Consider the following 18,276-nt stretch of genomic DNA (forward strand, 5'->3'; position numbering starts at 1 on the left):
AACTGTGATTGCAAAGCATGCCTGAGCTGTAAAAATCTATAAAAGTAAGAGTTCGGGATACCAAACTCCTCCTTTAGTTGTTGAAAGGATTTCATTGTACCATTGCTATACAACTGGGATATGGAAGTTACTGAGTATGGAGCCCATACCACCTCCCCCTCCAGAGACCCCAGTTCATGGAGCGATACGGAGTGCCAGAGGGGAGTATACGGGTCCAAACTTTCGTACCCAAGCATACTCGTCAAAGCCAGCCAAATCTTCATAGCCTGAAAAACAATAGGAGGAGACAGTCGAGAAGCGCTCCCTCCCACCAGAACCTGCGCTGGAGAAAGGTCCGGGTAGTAACATCTGAGAAATGCCCAGCATAGACCAGCCTCCTCTCCTCCCCGCAACCAAATACCAATGTGTGCCAACTGGGCCGCATAGTAATATAATTGGATGTGAGGCAAGGCCAGGCCACCATCAACTTTTTGTCTAGTGAGGGTATTTAACTTTATTCTAGGCCTTTTATTGGCCCATATCAGAGATGTTAATATACTGTTTAATTTCTTAAAAAAGGCCGGAAAAATGTACACAGGAGAATGTGAAAGAACATACAGTAGTTTGGGCAAAACTATAATTTTAATAAGGCTAACCCTACCCGTCATTGTCAGCGGGAGTTTACCCCAAGCCGTCGACTTGCGTACAATCAGCTGTACAAGGGGGTCAAGGTTCAAGGGTATAAAATCCGAAGGGTCATTAGTAACCTGGATCCCAAGGTATTTAAACTGGCCTGTCCAACTTAGCGGCAGGGAAATCCTCGGGGCCCGGGGAGGAGAGCCCATAATGGGCATTATAAATGATTTGGACCAGTTTATGCGGAGACCGGAAAAGCCGCCAAAGTTCTCTATGACCTGCAACACTATAGGCATATCCACAACATAGTCATGTAAGAATAGCAACAGATCATCCACATAAAGGGCTATTTTGTCAGTGCAGGGGCCCGTGTTAACTCCCCCAATGTCCGGGTGCGATCTAACCAAGCAAGCCAAGGGTTCAATGACTATGGCAAACAAGGCTGGAGAGAGGGGGCATCCCTGTCTGGTGCCCCGAGTCAAAGTAAAGGAGGAAGAAATATAGCCGTTAACTAAGATCCTGGCGCGTGGACATTGATATAGCAATTTGATCCATCGTATAAAATTAGGGCCGAAGCCCATACATGTCATGACTCCCCACAGATACGGCCATTGGACGCTGTCGAATGCCTTAGCCGCATTCCAGTGAAACTACAACCGCGTCCGAGGGGAAGTCGTGGGGAGCCTGCAAAATAGTGTAAAGCCTGCGCAAATTAATGGACGTGGATTTCCCTGGCATGAAGCCAGACTGATCCTGGTGTATTATAGATTTGATAACCAAGTTAAGCCGGACCACAAGGATTTTTGCCAGGATCTTGGCATCGGTAGGGATAAGGGAGATTGGCCTATATGATTCCAATAGTTTGGGGTCCTTACCGGGCTTTGGCAGTACTAAAATAACGGCCTCGGACATTGAGGGAGGAAGTTTATTAGTGGCAAATATATCTGTATACATCTCATGCAACTTCGAACCAACAGCTGTCGGATCTTTAAATGCTCTTTGCAAACCTGCAGCTACTCTATGCTACTAACCCTGGTACACACCTGCTGCAGTCCCAATCTCCTCACGAGCTCTGCGCTACTGCCACTATAATGTAAATTTTCATTTTGTCTACAGTGAATGTCCCAATTCTTTATAAACTCTGTTCTCCCCACTGAGCGGGACTGCGGCGCACTATGGCGATTTGCAAATCAACAATAGTTCTTACTGTCAACCACAGAAGAGTTATTCACTAAGGACACCAAGTCCTTCTCTGTTATTTGTAATCAGCTCAGACTGACATGTGTATGAGATATTTATAACAGTGGTACCTTGAGCGCAGTGCTGCCTATTACATCCACCAAGCAAGATGAAATCTCACATCTAATAATAATTATTTTTCAGGCTATATTTTATTGACAGAAATGTTAACTGCCAATAGAACAACGAATGCAGCAGTATAAAAACATCACTCGTATGCCAGGGGGCAAGGTGACTCCCTCACAGGTGCTGCTGCCAGCTATTGATGGAAAATATAATTTTAAGGTCCAGGACTAAGGTCAGGAGATGATTCCACAACCCGTCTGCCCTTGGATTTTATTGGAAATAACCCTTCAATGAAGCAAGTCATAGCTTTCCCAATTACTTATCTGATAGATTCTAGATAGGTGCATCTGAGCAAAGCTACAGCAAATGGAACATTTGGGGGCATATTTACTTTTAATTGCAAATTTATCTGGATAACTATATATAACACGGCAATAAGAAATTAAGTATTGAGCCATTGTATTAACAAAGGCATGCAGGGACAAGGGCTGTGATAGAAACTCGCCCCTGCAATGTATAAAGGGTTAAGTGACCCAGCAGAGATCCTGCCCTCATCCGGACGTCCGTCCGTCCGTCCATGCATTTGCAGGCAGACATTGCTAGAGAGAGTGATTTGCAGCGATGTAGCCCATAGATTACAATGGCTAAAGATAGCTATAAGTGCCAATCTGCAGAATGCATACTATTCAGAGCTTGGTACATTTCATAGTTAGCAACATCCATAGAAACCTATAATATGGGGGGGGGGGGGGAGGCTGCTTTTGCAATTGAAAACAGACTGATTGCAGCAGACATCAGAAACTGCTGCGTCCGCATGCACCCCTTCTTACATTCCAAGGATACTTTGTATTTATGGGGTGTGTGAATTATTAGATCTACACTAATAAGGTCAATAGGTCCACCACTAATGGAAGACATGCATTAGGTAGACATGGTCAAAACGGCAACATGAGATAGATGGTAGGAAAGGTCTACAGGGTCAAAAGGTCAACAGGGTCAAAAGGTCGACATGTAAATGGTCGACAAAAAATGGTAGACACAATTTTGAGGGGGGGTTGGGGGGGGGGGGGGTTTGTCACTTTTCTGCCACAAACAAAATTCAATTAGTGCACTACGTCCCCTCGCATGGCTCGCCACGATTTGGGCAGGTTACTTTATTCCCAATCGTAGTCCATGTGGATGGTAAAGTAAAAAAAGTTGTAAAAAATAAACAAAAATGTAAAAAAAAAAACTTGTGTCTACCATATGTGTGTCGCCAATTGTCATGTCGACCTTTTGACCATGTTGGCCTTTTGAACTGTCTACCTCTTACATGTTGACCTTTTGACCCTATCGACCTAATGCATGTCTACCATTAATGGTAGACCTATGGACTGTAGACCTTTTTAGTGTCTGTCTATAGGCCGGATACCATTTGTGGGGATGCCCCAAAGACAGATTGACAGACTTGCTAAAATGTAGCGATGCAAACCAAACATGTAATTATATACATATATATATATATATATATATATATATATATATATATATATATATATATATATAGTACAATATAATGTTTGCAGGGGGATACACAATCAGTTTAACATACATTTTAATAGTTTAATACATTCCTCTATATTAAAATGTCCATCAATAAGGTATGGTGCAGTCAAGCGTAAGCTTACATAGAGAGCATTTCTTTCATATTCTCTCACTGCGCATGCTCTGGAACAGAATGGATACAAGTACGGGCGACGCTAAACTCTATGCATTTCAATTCTACCTCTACAGATGTCGTATCATTTGCACCAGGGACATCTTAACGTATGAGCTTACTGGGCAGCTGCCTCAGGACCCCAAGATTTTAGGGGCCTTGGAGCAGAGGCAGGCTGGTGCTTCCGGAGCTTCTTAGGAGGCAGGTAATGATGCTGCCCGGCTGCTCTGATTGTGAATTACACACACATTTTTATTTATTCCTGTGAATGGCTGGGTAGGGTAGTACACAGCCGGCCCTAACCAAAATGATGCCCTAGGCAAAATTTTGGCTGGTGCCCCCTAGCACCACCGCTAGTTCTGCCTCTGACCCTGCACCCCTTTCCCAGCACCATCACCCCCCACCCATAGCAGTCCTTTTTTTTTGTTTTCCTACCCACTGTATTTTAAATAAGAACAGTGTGCACATTCGGCGCACAGCCCAAAAAGGTATGTGTTTTTGCTGGCAAGGGGCATGGCCACACAATAGTACCCCAATTCAACTTTTGCCTCACAGTAGTGCAACTTTATTCACAATTTATCATGTGATAGTGTCCCTTATTCACATTACATCACACAGTAGTACCACTTTACCTTATATACGTTACTCCTCACAGTAGTGCCCCTCATTCACATAACATCATACTGAATTGCTCCTTATTCACATTACACCACACCATATTGCTACTTATTCACATTACACCACACCATATTGCTCTTTATTCACATTAGACCACACAGTAGTGGCCTTTATATACATTATGCCACACAGTAGAGCACCATATACACATAATGCCACACATTGGTAATGCATTTATACACATAATGCCACACAGTAATGCCCCTTACACATATGAAACACATTATTAATGTCCTTATAAACATAATGTGCCTTACACATTATGCCAACCCTTATTAATGCCCTTACACATAATTTCCCTTACACATATGCCACACATTGTTAATGCCCTTATACACATAATGTCCCTTACACATATGCCGCACATTATTAGTGCCCTTATACACATAATGACACACAGTGCCCCTTACACATATGCCGTACATTATTAATGCCCTTATACACATAATGACACATATAGTTCCTGGTGTGAGTCAACTGGCAGCTCTGCCAACGTCGGGTGCCTATTTTTTATGAAAATGCATCTTATTTGCATTGCTATGTGGCTAGGATGCACAAGCAGCTTCTGTTGATTAAAATGATATGCGGCATGCCTATATACTGTGTGCGACTGTGGCTGTATCTGCATCTGCATACGAAATGCTACACACAGAATATAGGCATGCCACATATCATTTTAATCAGCAGAAGCTGCTTGTGCCACTAGGCATACCAGATGCCCTAGGCAACTGCCTAGTTTGCATATGCCTAGGGCCGGCTCTGGTAGTACATTGCTTTGCCCAGGGTCTACAATGCTGTTAAGATGGGTGTAGTAGGGTATGCCGGCGGCCGGGCTCCCAGCGGCCAGCATACTGACGCCGGAATCCCGACGCGCCAACATACCGACAGCTGGGCGAGCGCAAATGAGCCCCTTGCGGGCACGGTGGTTATTTATTCTCCCTCCAGGGGGATCGTGGACCCCCAAGAGGGAGAAAAGGTGTTGGTATGCCGGCTGTCGGGATTCTGGCGCCGGTATACTGAGCGCCGGGATCCCGACAGCCGGCAAACTGAAGACCACCCGTTAAGATGGCCCTGATTTGACTGGCTCAATGGGGATCTGCTGCCAGTCCGTGTATGGCGGGACAATGTTTTGAAACACCTTTCTCTCTTCACCCCTCCCACACATACAATTACCATCACTGATGTCAAACTCAGTCAGGGATGGCAACTCTAGGTGCAGAGAACCATGTGCCTATCGTCCCAGCATACACCGGACCCCCAGTAGGCCAGTCCGTCTGTCTGCAGTGTAAGGCTGGTGCAAGTGTACGCTGATGATAACTAGTAACATACCAAGCCTACTGACGGGAGCTGGGCGCACTGCAAGACGCATACAACCCTCTCCGGCTGAGTATACAGATTTCTTTTCAAGCAATGCAAGAGCATCTCTGGTTTGCGTTCAATTCAGGATCAGTTCCTAAGTGTCTAGCTCCTGTTTTAATGCCTTTTATTTACGAAAGGCCTACTTAAAATGTGGTATGGTACACATAACGGCTACTTTGAATTAACCTTTTAAAAATGTCACTGTTTCATTTACTTGTTTTATTTGTAAGAGTCGACATGGCCTTTTAAATCATATGAGAGAGTGAAGATCAGTGTAATATTGACTGTTAAATCACCATGTTCTATTACCTTATGTGTTGCCTACAAAAGCTGCTTTAGCAATAGGAAATAACGGAACAGCGTTTGTGTGGATGGCATTTAAAGGTCGATAAATCATAATAACTCGGAGGAATACCTTTTTGTTTGAGCAATACGCATTAAACATGAAGGATAGTGAGCAAATTCAGCTTTTATCACCCAACCCAGTTCATTGTTTATCACACACCTTTCTGTAAACCTAATTGATATGCAAATGTTGCTTAGTAATGATTGAAATATATTCATCCCATAAGTAACTGAAGAGATAAGGAATTCAGATGCCAGCTATAATGTTGTGATACAGGATGTGGGCTTGTTACTCCTGCTTTACCTGACCTACTGTAACCTTGGCTGTAATCTCAGTTTTCATCTTGCATAACCTTCACTGAAGTCGGCTTGTGACTCTAGCTTTCGGATTCCTTGTTGCCCACGCTGACCATACCTGATCACTGACGCTAGGCTACTGAACTCACGCTGACTTCTTCCATGTACTGATATTAGAGTGTATTGTAATTTTATACCGACTATAATAAAATCATAGCTACGGGCTTATTTCTATATCACAAGTATATTATATAGTGTTCCCGCAAGGAACTGGGCAGGGCAGAGAGCAGAGGTGCAGGGGCAGTATGTCGCACGCGCGCCGAAAGGTGCGCAGTCGGCCAGGGAGGGGTCGAAACCCTACCGGTGTCACCATTGGGGTGGGGTGGCCCCATCTACGTCACTAATGGGGGTGTGCCCCAGCCGCGCTGTGTCATTAATGGGGTCGTGTCCAGAATTTACGGAGGGCTGGCTTTACCCCAAACTCTCACTTTAATGTGAATAGATGCTGTGTGCATGTGCACAGCATCTATTCATGCAGCTGTTTTAGCGTGGGCCCTACTAAACCAGCCTAGCGTAAATATATATATATATATATATATATATACACACACACACACATATATATATATATATATATACACACACACACACACACACACACACACACACACACACACACACACACACACACACACACACACACACACACACATACCTGTATAGATAGATAGATAATAAGAGGTTAATGCTGCTCCTCACCTCTGTGGGGGGAATTCGAGGGTTTTGCACACCGACGGCCACTAGATGGCGCCCAACCGAGTAATTCAGTTGTTGGGCGAGCATTACTGTTATGTTGTTCCATCATTTTGACGGACTGTAAACTAGTGTGTGTGTGTGTGTGTGTGCGAATTTGGACTACTGGTGCCAGTTACGCGCGGCGTGGAAACCCATAGATGCACGCTATCCGGAGGTGGCATTAACAGGAGACCAAGCCGTTGATCTTTTACTAAGATGTATGTGAGCTTTTACCTTGATTAAAAGTGTTTTCTCTGACGTCCTAGTGGATGCTGGGGACTCCGAAAGGACCATGGGGAATAGCGGCTCCGCAGGAGACTGGGCACAAAAGTAAAAGCTTTAGGACTACCTGGTGTGCACTGGCTCCTCCCCCTATGACCCTCCTCCAAGCCTCAGTTAGATTTTTGTGCCCGAACGAGAAGGGTGCACACTAGGTGGCTCTCCTGAGCTGCTTAGTAAAAAGTTTAAGTATAGGTTTTTTATTTTCAGTGAATCCTGCTGGCAACAGGTTCACTGCACCGAGGGACTAAGGGGAGAAGAAGCGAACTCACCTGCGTGCAGAGTGGATTGGGCTTCTTAGGCTACTGGACATTAGCTCCAGAGGGACGATCACAGGCCCAGCCATGGATGGGTCCCAGAGCCGCGCCGCCGGCCCCCTTACAGAGCCAGAAGACTGAAGAGGTCCGGAAAATCGGCGGCAGAAGACGTCCTGTCTTCAATAAGGTAGCGCACAGCACCGCAGCTGTGCGCCATTGCTCTCAGCACACTTCACACTCCGGTCACTGAGGGTGCAGGGCGCTGGGGGGGGGGCGCCCTGAGACGCAATAAAAACACCTTATATGGCAAAAAATACATCACATATAGCTCCTGGGCTATATGGATGCATTTAACCCCTGCCTATTTTTCCTTAAAAAAGCGGGAGAAAGGCCGCCGAGAAGGGGGCGGAGCCTATCTCCTCAGCACACTGGCGCCATTTTTCCTCACAGCTCCGTTGGAGGGAAGCTCCCTGACTCTCCCCTGCAGTCCTGCACTACAGAAACAGGGTAAAACAAGAGAGGGGGGGCACTAATTAATTTGGCAGATAAATCTATACAGCAGCTATATAAGGGAAAAACACTTATATAAGGTTATCCCTGTATATATATAGCGCTCTGGTGTGTGCTGGCAAACTCTCCCTCTGTCTCCCCAAAGGGCTAGTGGGGTCCTGTCCTCTATCAGAGCATTCCCTGTGTGTGTGCTGTGTGTCGGTACGTTGTGTCGACATGTATGAGGAGGAAAATGGTATGGAGGCGGAGCAATTGCCTGTAATAGTGATGTCACCCCCTAGGGAGTCGACACCTGACTGGATGGTCTTATGGAAGGAATTACGTGATAGTGTCAGCACTTTACAAAAGACTGTTGACGACATGAGACAGCCGGCAAATCAGCTATTACCTGTCCAGGCGTCTCAAACACCGTCAGGGGCTCTAAAGCGCCCGTTACCTCAGATGGTCGACACAGACCCAGACACGGACACTGACTCCAGTGTCGACGGTGAGGAAACAAACGTATTTTCCAGTAGGGCCACACGTTACATGATCACGGCAATGAAGGAGGTTTTGAACATTTCTGATACTACAAGTACCACAAAAAAGGGTATTATGTGGGGTGTGAAAAAACTACCCGTAGTTTTTCCTGAATCAGATGAATTAAATGAGGTGTGTGATGAAGCGTGGGTTTCCCCCGATAAAAAACTGCTAATTTCTAAAAAATTATTGGCATTATACCCTTTCCCGCCAGAGGTTAGGGCGCGTTGGGAAACACCCCCTAGGGTAGATAAGGCGCTCACACGCTTATCAAAACAAGTGGCGTTACCGTCTCCTGATACGGCCGCCCTCAAGGAACCAGCTGATAGGAAGCTGGAAAATATCCTAAAAAGTATATACACACATACTGGTATTATACTGCGACCAGCAATCGCCTCAGCCTGGATGTGCAGTGCTGGGGTGGCTTGGTCGGATTCCCTGACTGAAAATATTGATACCCTGGACAGGGACAGTATATTATTGACTATAGAGCATTTAAAGGATGCATTTCTATATATGCGAGATGCACAGAGGGATATTTGCACTCTGGCATCAAGAGTAAGTGCGCTGTCCATTCCTGCCAGAAGAGGGTTATGGACGCGACAGTGGTCAGGTGATGCGGATTCCAAACGGCATATGGAAGTATTGCCGTATAAAGGGGAGGAGTTATTTGGGGTCGGTCTATCGGACCTGGTGGCCACGGCAACGGCTGGGAAATCCACCTTTTTACCCCAGGTCACCTCTCAGCAGAAAAAGACACCGTCTTTTCAGGCTCAGTCCTTTCGTCCCCATAAGGGCAAGCGGGCAAAAGGCCACTCATATCTGCCCCGGGGCAGAGGAAGGGGAAAAAGACTGCAGCAGGCAGCCTCTTCCCAGGAACAGAAGCCCTCCCCCGCTTCTGCCAAGTCCTCAGCATGACGCTGGGGCCTTACAAGCGGACTCAGGCACGGTGGGGGCCCGTCTCAAGATTTTCAGCGCGCAGTGGGCTCACTCGCAAGTGGACCCCTGGATCCTGCAGGTAGTATCTCAGGGGTACAAATTGGAATTCGAGACGTCTCCCCCTCGCCGGTTCCTGAAGTCTGCTTTACCAACGTCTCCCTCCGACAGGGAGGCGGTATTGGAAGCCATTCACAAGCTGTATTCCCAGCAGGTGATAATCAAGGTACCCCTCCTACAACAGGGAAAGGGGTATTATTCCACGCTGTTTGTGGTACCGAAGCCGGACGGCTCGGTGAGACCTATTTTAAATCTGAAATCCTTGAACACTTACATACAAAGGTTCAAATTCAAGATGGAGTCACTCAGAGCAGTGATAGCGAACCTGGAAGAAGGGGACTATATGGTGTCTCTGGACATCAAGGATGCTTACCTCCATGTCCCAATTTGCCCTTCTCACCAAGGGTACCTCAGGTTTGTGGTACAGAACTGTCACTATCAGTTTCAGACGCTGCCGTTTGGATTGTCCACGGCACCCCGGGTCTTTACCAAGGTAATGGCCGAAATGATGATTCTTCTTCGAAGAAAAGGCGTCTTAATTATCCCTTACTTGGACGATCTCCTGATAAGGGCAAGGTCCAGAGAACAGTTAGAGGTCGGAGTAGCACTATCTCAAGTAGTACTACGACAGCACGGGTGGATTCTAAATATTCCAAAATCGCAGCTGATTCCGACGACACGTCTGCTGTTCCTAGGGATGATTCTGGACACAGTCCAGAAAAAGGTGTTTCTCCCGGAGGAGAAAGCCAGGGAGTTATCCGACCTAGTCAGGAACCTCCTAAAACCAGGCCAAGTGTCAGTGCATCAATGCACAAGGGTCCTGGGAAAAATGGTGGCTTCTTACGAAGCGATTCCATTCGGCAGATTCCACGCAAGAACTTTTCAGTGGGATCTGCTGGACAAATGGTCCGGATCGCATCTTCAAATGCATCAGCGGATAACCCTGTCTCCAAGGACAAGGGTGTCTCTCCTGTGGTGGTTACAGAGTGCTCATCTCCTAGAGGGCCGCAGATTCGGCATTCAGGATTGGGTCCTGGTGACCACGGATGCCAGCCTGAGAGGCTGGGGAGCAGTCACACAGGGAAGAAATTTCCAGGGCTTGTGGTCAAGCATGGAAACGTCACTTCACATAAATATCCTGGAACTAAGAGCCATTTACAATGCCCTAAGTCAGGCAAGGCCTCTGCTTCAGGGTCAGCCGGTGTTGATCCAGTCGGACAACATCACGGCAGTCGCCCACGTAAACAGACAGGGCGGCACAAGAAGCAGGAGGGCAATGACGGAAGTTGCAAGGATTCTTCGCTGGGCGGAAAATCATGTGATAGCACTGTCAGCAGTGTTCATTCCGGGAGTGGACAACTGGGAAGCAGACTTCCTCAGCAGACACGACCTCCACCCGGGGGAGTGGGGACTTCACCCAGAAGTCTTCCACATGATTGTGAACCGTTGGGAAAAACCAAAGGTGGACATGATGGCGTCCCGCCTCAACAAAAAACTGGACAGATATTGCGCCAGGTCAAGGGACCCTCAAGCAATAGCTGTGGACGCTCTGGTAACACCGTGGGTGTACCAGTCAGTGTATGTGTTCCCTCCTCTGCCTCTCATACCCAAGGTACTGAGAATCATAAGAAGGAGAGGAGTAAGGACTATACTCGTGGCTCCGGATTGGCCAAGAAGGACTTGGTACCCGGAACTTCAAGAGATGCTCACGGAAGACCCGTGGCCTCTACCTCTAAGAAAGGACCTGCTCCAGCAGGGACCCTGTCTGTTCCAAGACTTACCGCGGCTGCGTTTGACGGCGTGGCGGTTGAACGCCGGATCCTGAAGGAAAAAGGCATTCCGGATGAAGTCATCCCTACCCTGATCAAAGCCAGGAAGGATGTAACTGTGCAACATTATCACCGTATTTGGCGTAAATATGTTGCGTGGTGTGAGGCCAGGAAGGCCCCTACAGAGGAATTTCAACTGGGTCGTTTCCTGCATTTCCTGCAAACAGGACTGTCTATGGGCCTAAAATTAGGGTCCATTAAGGTTCAAATTTCGGCCCTGTCGATATTCTTCCAAAAAGAACTAGCTTCAGTTCCTGAAGTTCAGACGTTTGTCAAGGGAGTACTGCATATACAGCCTCCTTTTGTGCCTCCAGGGGCACCTTGGGATCTCAATGTAGTTTTGGGGTTCCTAAAATCACATTGGTTTGAACCACTCACCACTGTGGACTTAAAATATCTCACATGGAAAGTGGTAATGCTGTTAGCCCTGGCTTCAGCCAGGCGTGTCTCAGAATTGGCGGCTTTATCCTATAAAAGCCCTTACCTAATTTTTCATACGGACAGGGCAGAAGTGAGAACTCGTCCTCAATTTCTCCCTAAGGTGGTTTCAGCGTTTCACTTAAACCAGCCTATTGTGGTACCTGCGGCTACTAGGGTCTTGGAGGATTCCAAGTTGCTGGACGTAGTCAGGGCCCTGAAAATATATGTTTCCAGGACGGCTGGAGTCAGAAAATCTGACTCGCTGTTTATCCTGTATGCACCCAACAAGCTGGGTGCTCCTGCTTCTAAGCAGACTATTGCTCGTTGGATTTGTAGTACAATTCAGCTTGCACATTCTGTGGCAGGCCTGCCACAGCCAAAATCTGTAAAAGCCCATTCCACACGGAAAGTGGGCTCATCTTGGGCGGCTGCCCGAGGGGTCTCGGCTTTACAACTTTGCCGAGCAGCTACTTGGTCAGGGGCAAACACGTTTGCTAAATTCTACAAATTTGATACCCTGGCTGAGGAGGACCTGGAGTTCTCTCATTCGGTGCTGCAGAGTCATCCGCACTCTCCCGCCCGTTTGGGAGCTTTGGTATAATTCCCATGGTCCTTTCGGAGTCCCCAGCATCCACTAGGACGTCAGAGAAAATAAGAATTTACTTACCGATAATTCTATTTCTCATAGTCCGTAGTGGATGCTGGGCGCCCATCCCAAGTGCGGATTGTCTGCAATACTTGTACATAGTTATTGTTACAAAAATCGGGTTATTATTTGTTGTGAGCCATCTTTTCAGAGGCTCCTCTGTTATCATGCTGTTAACTGGGTTCAGATCACAAGTTGTACGGTGTGATTGGTGTGGCTGGTATGAGTCTTACCCGGGATTCAAAATCCTTCCTTATTGTGTACGCTCGTCCGGGCACAGTATCCTAACTGAGGCTTGGAGGAGGGTCATAGGGGGAGGAGCCAGTGCACACCAGGTAGTCCTAAAGCTTTTACTTTTGTGCCCAGTCTCCTGCGGAGCCGCTATTCCCCATGGTCCTTTCGGAGTCCCCAGCATCCACTACGGACTATGAGAAATAGAATTATCGGTAAGTAAATTCTTATTTTTACTATATACTCATACTTGTGCACTCCACTTTTCTTCTCTTACATGACATATGTTGAGCTGGTGGTGAAGCTCTATACAGAGGTGGCTGCAGATTTCATCATTTGGGACTCAATACGGACTATTAACCCCTTCATTGACTGCGAGTCCGATATAAACAACTGCGCAGTGATTCTACACTCTATTGCACGGGTGGGGAACCTCCGGCCCGCGGGCCGTATAAGGCCCGCAAAGCCGTTTGGTCCGGCCCACCCGCTCCTCTCAGTGAGACACGCCGCCGCACAGTCCGGGGGGGGGGGGGGGGAGGAGACGGGGGGGGGGTCATCTGTATACCTGGCACTGTGGGGGGTCATCTGTATACCTGGCACTGTGAGGGGCATCTGTATACCTGGCACTGTGAGGGGCATTTGTATACCTGGCACTGTGGGGGCAATTGTGGATCTGGCACTGCACTATTGGGGGCATTGCCGTTTGGAATTTTAATGTTTTGAGGTTATCGTCAGTTGAATATAGCCGTTCTTTTTTCTGCCACCATATGCCGGCTTCATTTTCCTGCAATCGTTATCTGGTTCAGTACATCTTTGTTTAGTTATGTACTGCATTGTTACTTGGTAAGTAATGTTTCAGCAGTTGCTGAGAGTTTCAAGCAAGTTAGCTTGATGTGCCTTGTATGTGTGAGCTGGTGTGAATCTCGCCACTATCTGTGTTAACTCCTTCTCTCGGAGATGTCCATCTCCTCGGGCACAGTTTCTAGACTGAGTCTGGTTGGAGGGGCATAGAGGGAGGAGCCAGTCCACATTTTCAAACTCTTAAAGTGCCAATGGCTTCTGGTGGACCCTTCTATACCCCATGGTACTAATGTGGACCCCAGCATCCTCTACGGGCTACGAGAAAAGGATTTACCGATAGGTAACCAAAATCCTATTATCATCTAAGGAGTGAAAGAATATAACCTATTTTAGACTTTTTATAAAATAACAGGATTTACAAGGACGTGTTCATTAATGTACAGAAAGTACATCTTTCATACATACAGCACTTGTATCAGACTGACAGTATTAACAGCGCAGCACTCAGGGAATATCCTCCTCTAGTTGAACTATCATTGATTTGTGCATGCACACTTGTTAGTAATTCATCCTGGTATTGAAATATTGGGAACTATCTTGCCATATTAATAAAAAGTATTTAGTTACATACGGGTATCCTTCCTAATTACACACAGGGTTAGTACATTTACCTTATTCATTCACATAAACGCATACAACACATAGGGATTGAGCGCAGTTAGGTCCAAATACCCAGTAATTTGAATTTATAATATAATTGTTTTTCATTGATGGAACATATGTCAATTTGATGTGTGTATAATAGTTTTGTGATACGGTACTTAAAGATGTTGTAAGGACACTTATGTTACCATGCAGTGGGGGCAGAGTTTGCCTCTAGTATAAATATGCGGCTGCTGGAAGCATGGCCACAACCCGTGACGAAGTCTGTGATGAAACGCGTTGGACGTGGTTGACGACCGCAGGATGTGGTGACGTCGACCTGTTGGTCCCGGTGCATGTGAGTTTGGACTGCTGGTGCCTGTTACACGCGGCGCGGAAACCCATAGATGCACGCTATACGGGGGCGGTATTAACAGGAGACCAACCTGGTGATCTTTTACTAAGATGTATGTGAGCTTTTACCTTGATTAAAAGTGTTTTTACTATTTATTCATACTTGCGCCCTCCACTTTTCTTTTCTTCTCTTACATATATTATATATATATATTATTTTTTTACTTTAATCTAGTAAAGTCCTAAATTCTGAGGCTCTATTGTCCTGTCATAAGCAATTACAAATGTATGTAGCTGATATGATTCCCAATGTGGGAGGTCTAATGTGTTTTAGATAGTATGTCACTAAAGCCCAGTACCCACGGGCCGATATAGGAGAGATGTGTGCTGAGCAAAGCGCTCAGCACACATCTCTCCTGCCGCTCAGCACAGCGCGATCTGTGCTGAGCGTGCGGGGGGAGACGGGGGGGGCCGCTCACTTCACCCAGCGGGTGAAATGAGCGACCCGCTAGATTGGCCTGCATGCAGGCCAATCTAGCAGCGGCGATAGCGATGTGCGGGGCCGCGCATCGCTATCGCCGAGGGGGCTACACACGGAGCGATCATCCCGATATTCTAAGCAATCTAGTCAGATTGCTTAGAATATCGCGCCGTGAGTACCCCCCTTAAGACATTTCCATCCCTTGGGCGCTGAACATACAGATAAGATTTATGAGCGCTCTCAGTGAATCTTCCATAGCCAGGAAAAGAGCAGTTCATATGGTTAGCAGATATTACAGCAGGCTGCATTGTACATTTTGCTGATGCTGGCATTTCCATCTTTCCTTCTAGGAATCCCCAGGCTTCCTCAATTCATAAAATAGCTTAATGCCTGGTTACAGTTTTGTTTCAGACATTATAGACCCTCTTACCTTCAGTGCAGGAGCACAGGCTGGATTGTTTGAGCTTGAGTAAAGGATCCAAGTCCTGATTCTGGCTTGCTGGTATTATAGGGGGACTGAATGCATTTAGCCAATCCCTGGGGGACAAAAAAAAGGAGACGTTACCTTTCATTGCTTTCAATTTTCACTCTTGGAAACATTTATTATCGCTCTAGCACAGGGTTCCTTCAAGCTAAGTCCATCATTCTTTTATTTAATCTTCATTGTATCCTCAGTGTCAAAGGATGGTGTACTCGTTTCTGTCCATGTTACTAACTGAAGGTTCCGATTTCATTTACAGATAGATTATGTGAGTAAGACAAACGGACGCCGCTGACAGCGTCAGTATATCCTAGATGGTTTCCATAAAGGAATTTTGTCGATTTGCTGTACATGATTCGTGACTGCTGTACTGTAGTTCCAACCACAGCATTACTCAGCATACTGGGGCTATTTGTTGCCTAGAACAGTAGCAAATATATAGTGATCAGCCACTATGGTCTAATACTGTAGATAAGAGGTAATTTCAGGGTGGGACAATGAATTGGGGGCCACATAGCAAAACCTTGGTAGGGGGGTGCAGGCAACCTTTAAACGGCCACACACCCTGCAAATTGGTATATCCACCAGTGTGTCATTTAATATGTTTCTATCATACTGCATATGCACATTAAATATATGTATCTCACTAATGTGTAACTGGTCTGTTGGATTCCACAATCTCAGGTCTTCTTATCTGTGCATATGCACACATTGGGGTAAATTTACTAAGATTCGTATTTTCCCGTTTGAGGTCAAAGTTCAATCACGAATGACATCGAAAGTGTAAATATGCAACTTTTTGAATTGATTACGACTAATTTACTAAGCTGCCGTATTCTGCATTTTCGGGTTTTCCGATGTCGATGTCATTCGTTTTTTTTGGCAGTGTTTTACGTGAGTGACTTGTAAAACACTGCCGACTTTAATACAATGAATCTCGGCCGGATCTGAGAGATCCGTGCTGGGCTTCATTGTGCACCTTGTAAAAAAATAAAATAAAAATGTTTAAATGTAAAAAAAAAATTGCGTGGGGTCCCCCCTCCTAAGGCAAACCAGCCTCGGGCTCTTTGAGCCGATCCTGGTTGCAGAAATATGGGGGAAAAATGGACAGGGGTTCCCCCATATTTAAACAACCAGCATCGGGCTCTGCGCCTGGTCCTGGTTCCAAAAATACGGGGGACAAAAAGCGTAGGGGTCCCCCGTATTTTTGAAACCAGCACCGGGCTCCACTAGCTGGACAGATAATGCCACAGCCGGGGGTCACTTTTATACAGTGCCTTGCGGCCGTGGCATCAAATATCCAACTAGTCACCCCTGGCCGGGGTACCCTGGGGGAGTGTGGACCCCTTCAATCAAGGGGTCCCCCCCCCAGCCACCCAAGGGCCAGGGGTGAAGCTCGAGGCTGTCCCCCCCATCCAATGGGCTGCGGATGGGGGGCTGATAGCCTTTGTTCAAAGTGAATGATATTGTCCCAGCAAGCCTCCTCTGCAAGCTGGTACTTGGAGAACCACAAGTACCAGCATGCGGCGGAAAATCAGGCCCGCTGGTACCTGTAGTACTACTACTAAAAAAATACCCCAATAAAGACAACACACACACACCTTGAAAGTATAACTTTAATACATCCATCCACACCTCCATATACACATACTTACCTTATGTTCCCACGCAGGTCGGTCCTCTTCTCCAGTAGAATCCATGGTGTACCTGTTGAAAAAATTATACTCACATAATCCAGTGTTTTAGGCTCCTCGGTAAATCCTTTTGTAATCCACGTACTTGTAAAAATAAAAAAACGGATACCCGACCTCGCACTGAAAGGGGACCCATGTTTTCACATGGGTCCCCTTTCCCCGAATGCCTGGAACCCCCTCTGACTTAAGTCCAAGAAGGTTCCATCAGCCAATCAGGGAGCGCCACGTTTGGCACCCTCCTGATCGGCTGTGTGCTCCTGTACTGTATGACAGGCGGCACACGGCAGTGTTACAATGTAGCGCCTATGCGCTCCATTGTAACCAATGGTGGGAACTTTCAGGTCAGCGGTGAGGTCACTTTTGGTCACCCGCTGACCACAAAGTTCCCACCATTGGTTACAATGGAGCGCATAGGCGCTACATTGTAACACTGCCGTGTGCCGCCTGTCATACAGTACAGGAGCACACAGCCGATCAGGAGGGTGCCAAACGTGGCGCTCCCTGATTGGCTGAAGAAACCCACTTAGACATCAGTCAGAGGGGGTTTCTGGCATTCGGGGAAAGGGGTCCCATGTGAAAACATGGGTCCCCTTTCAGTTCGTGGTCGGGTGTCCCGTTTTTTTATTTTTACAAGTACGTGGATTACAAATGGATTATCCGAGGAGCCCTCTACACTGGATTTGGTGAGTAGGATTTTTTCAACAGGTACACCATGGATTCTACTGGAGAAGAGGACGACCCTCGTGTGAACATAAGGTAAGTATGTGTATACGGTGGTGTGTATGTATGTATTAAAGTTATACTTTCAAGGTGTGTGTGTATTGTCTTTATTGGGGTATTTTTTTAGTAGTAGTACTACAGGTACCAGCGGGCCTGATTTTCCGCCGCATGCTGGTACTTGTGGTTCTCCAAGTACCAGCTTGCGGAGGAGGCTTGCTGGGACAATATCATTCACTTTGAACAAAGGCTATCAGCCCCCCATCCGCAGCCCATTGGATGAGGGGGACAGCCTCAGGCTTCACCCCTGGCCCTTGGGTGGCTGGGGG

General features: G+C 46.8%; 1 protein-coding gene across 4 annotated transcripts in view; it reads right to left on the bottom strand.

The window, feature by feature from the left end:
• The window catches only part of CFAP20DC (CFAP20 domain containing), an 852,126-nt gene that overhangs the window by 2,703 nt on the left and 831,147 nt on the right, over positions 1–18,276 (bottom strand). For all 4 annotated transcript variants that reach the window (XM_063940898.1, XM_063940895.1, XM_063940896.1 and 1 more), the window contains one exon: positions 15,486–15,592. In XM_063940898.1, coding sequence (XP_063796968.1) covers positions 15,486–15,592 — 107 coding nt within the window. The remainder of the gene's footprint in view (positions 1–15,485; positions 15,593–18,276) is intronic.

This window comes from Pseudophryne corroboree, chromosome 9, assembly GCF_028390025.1.
Source record: "Pseudophryne corroboree isolate aPseCor3 chromosome 9, aPseCor3.hap2, whole genome shotgun sequence".
Lineage (NCBI taxonomy): Eukaryota > Metazoa > Chordata > Amphibia > Anura > Myobatrachidae > Pseudophryne > Pseudophryne corroboree.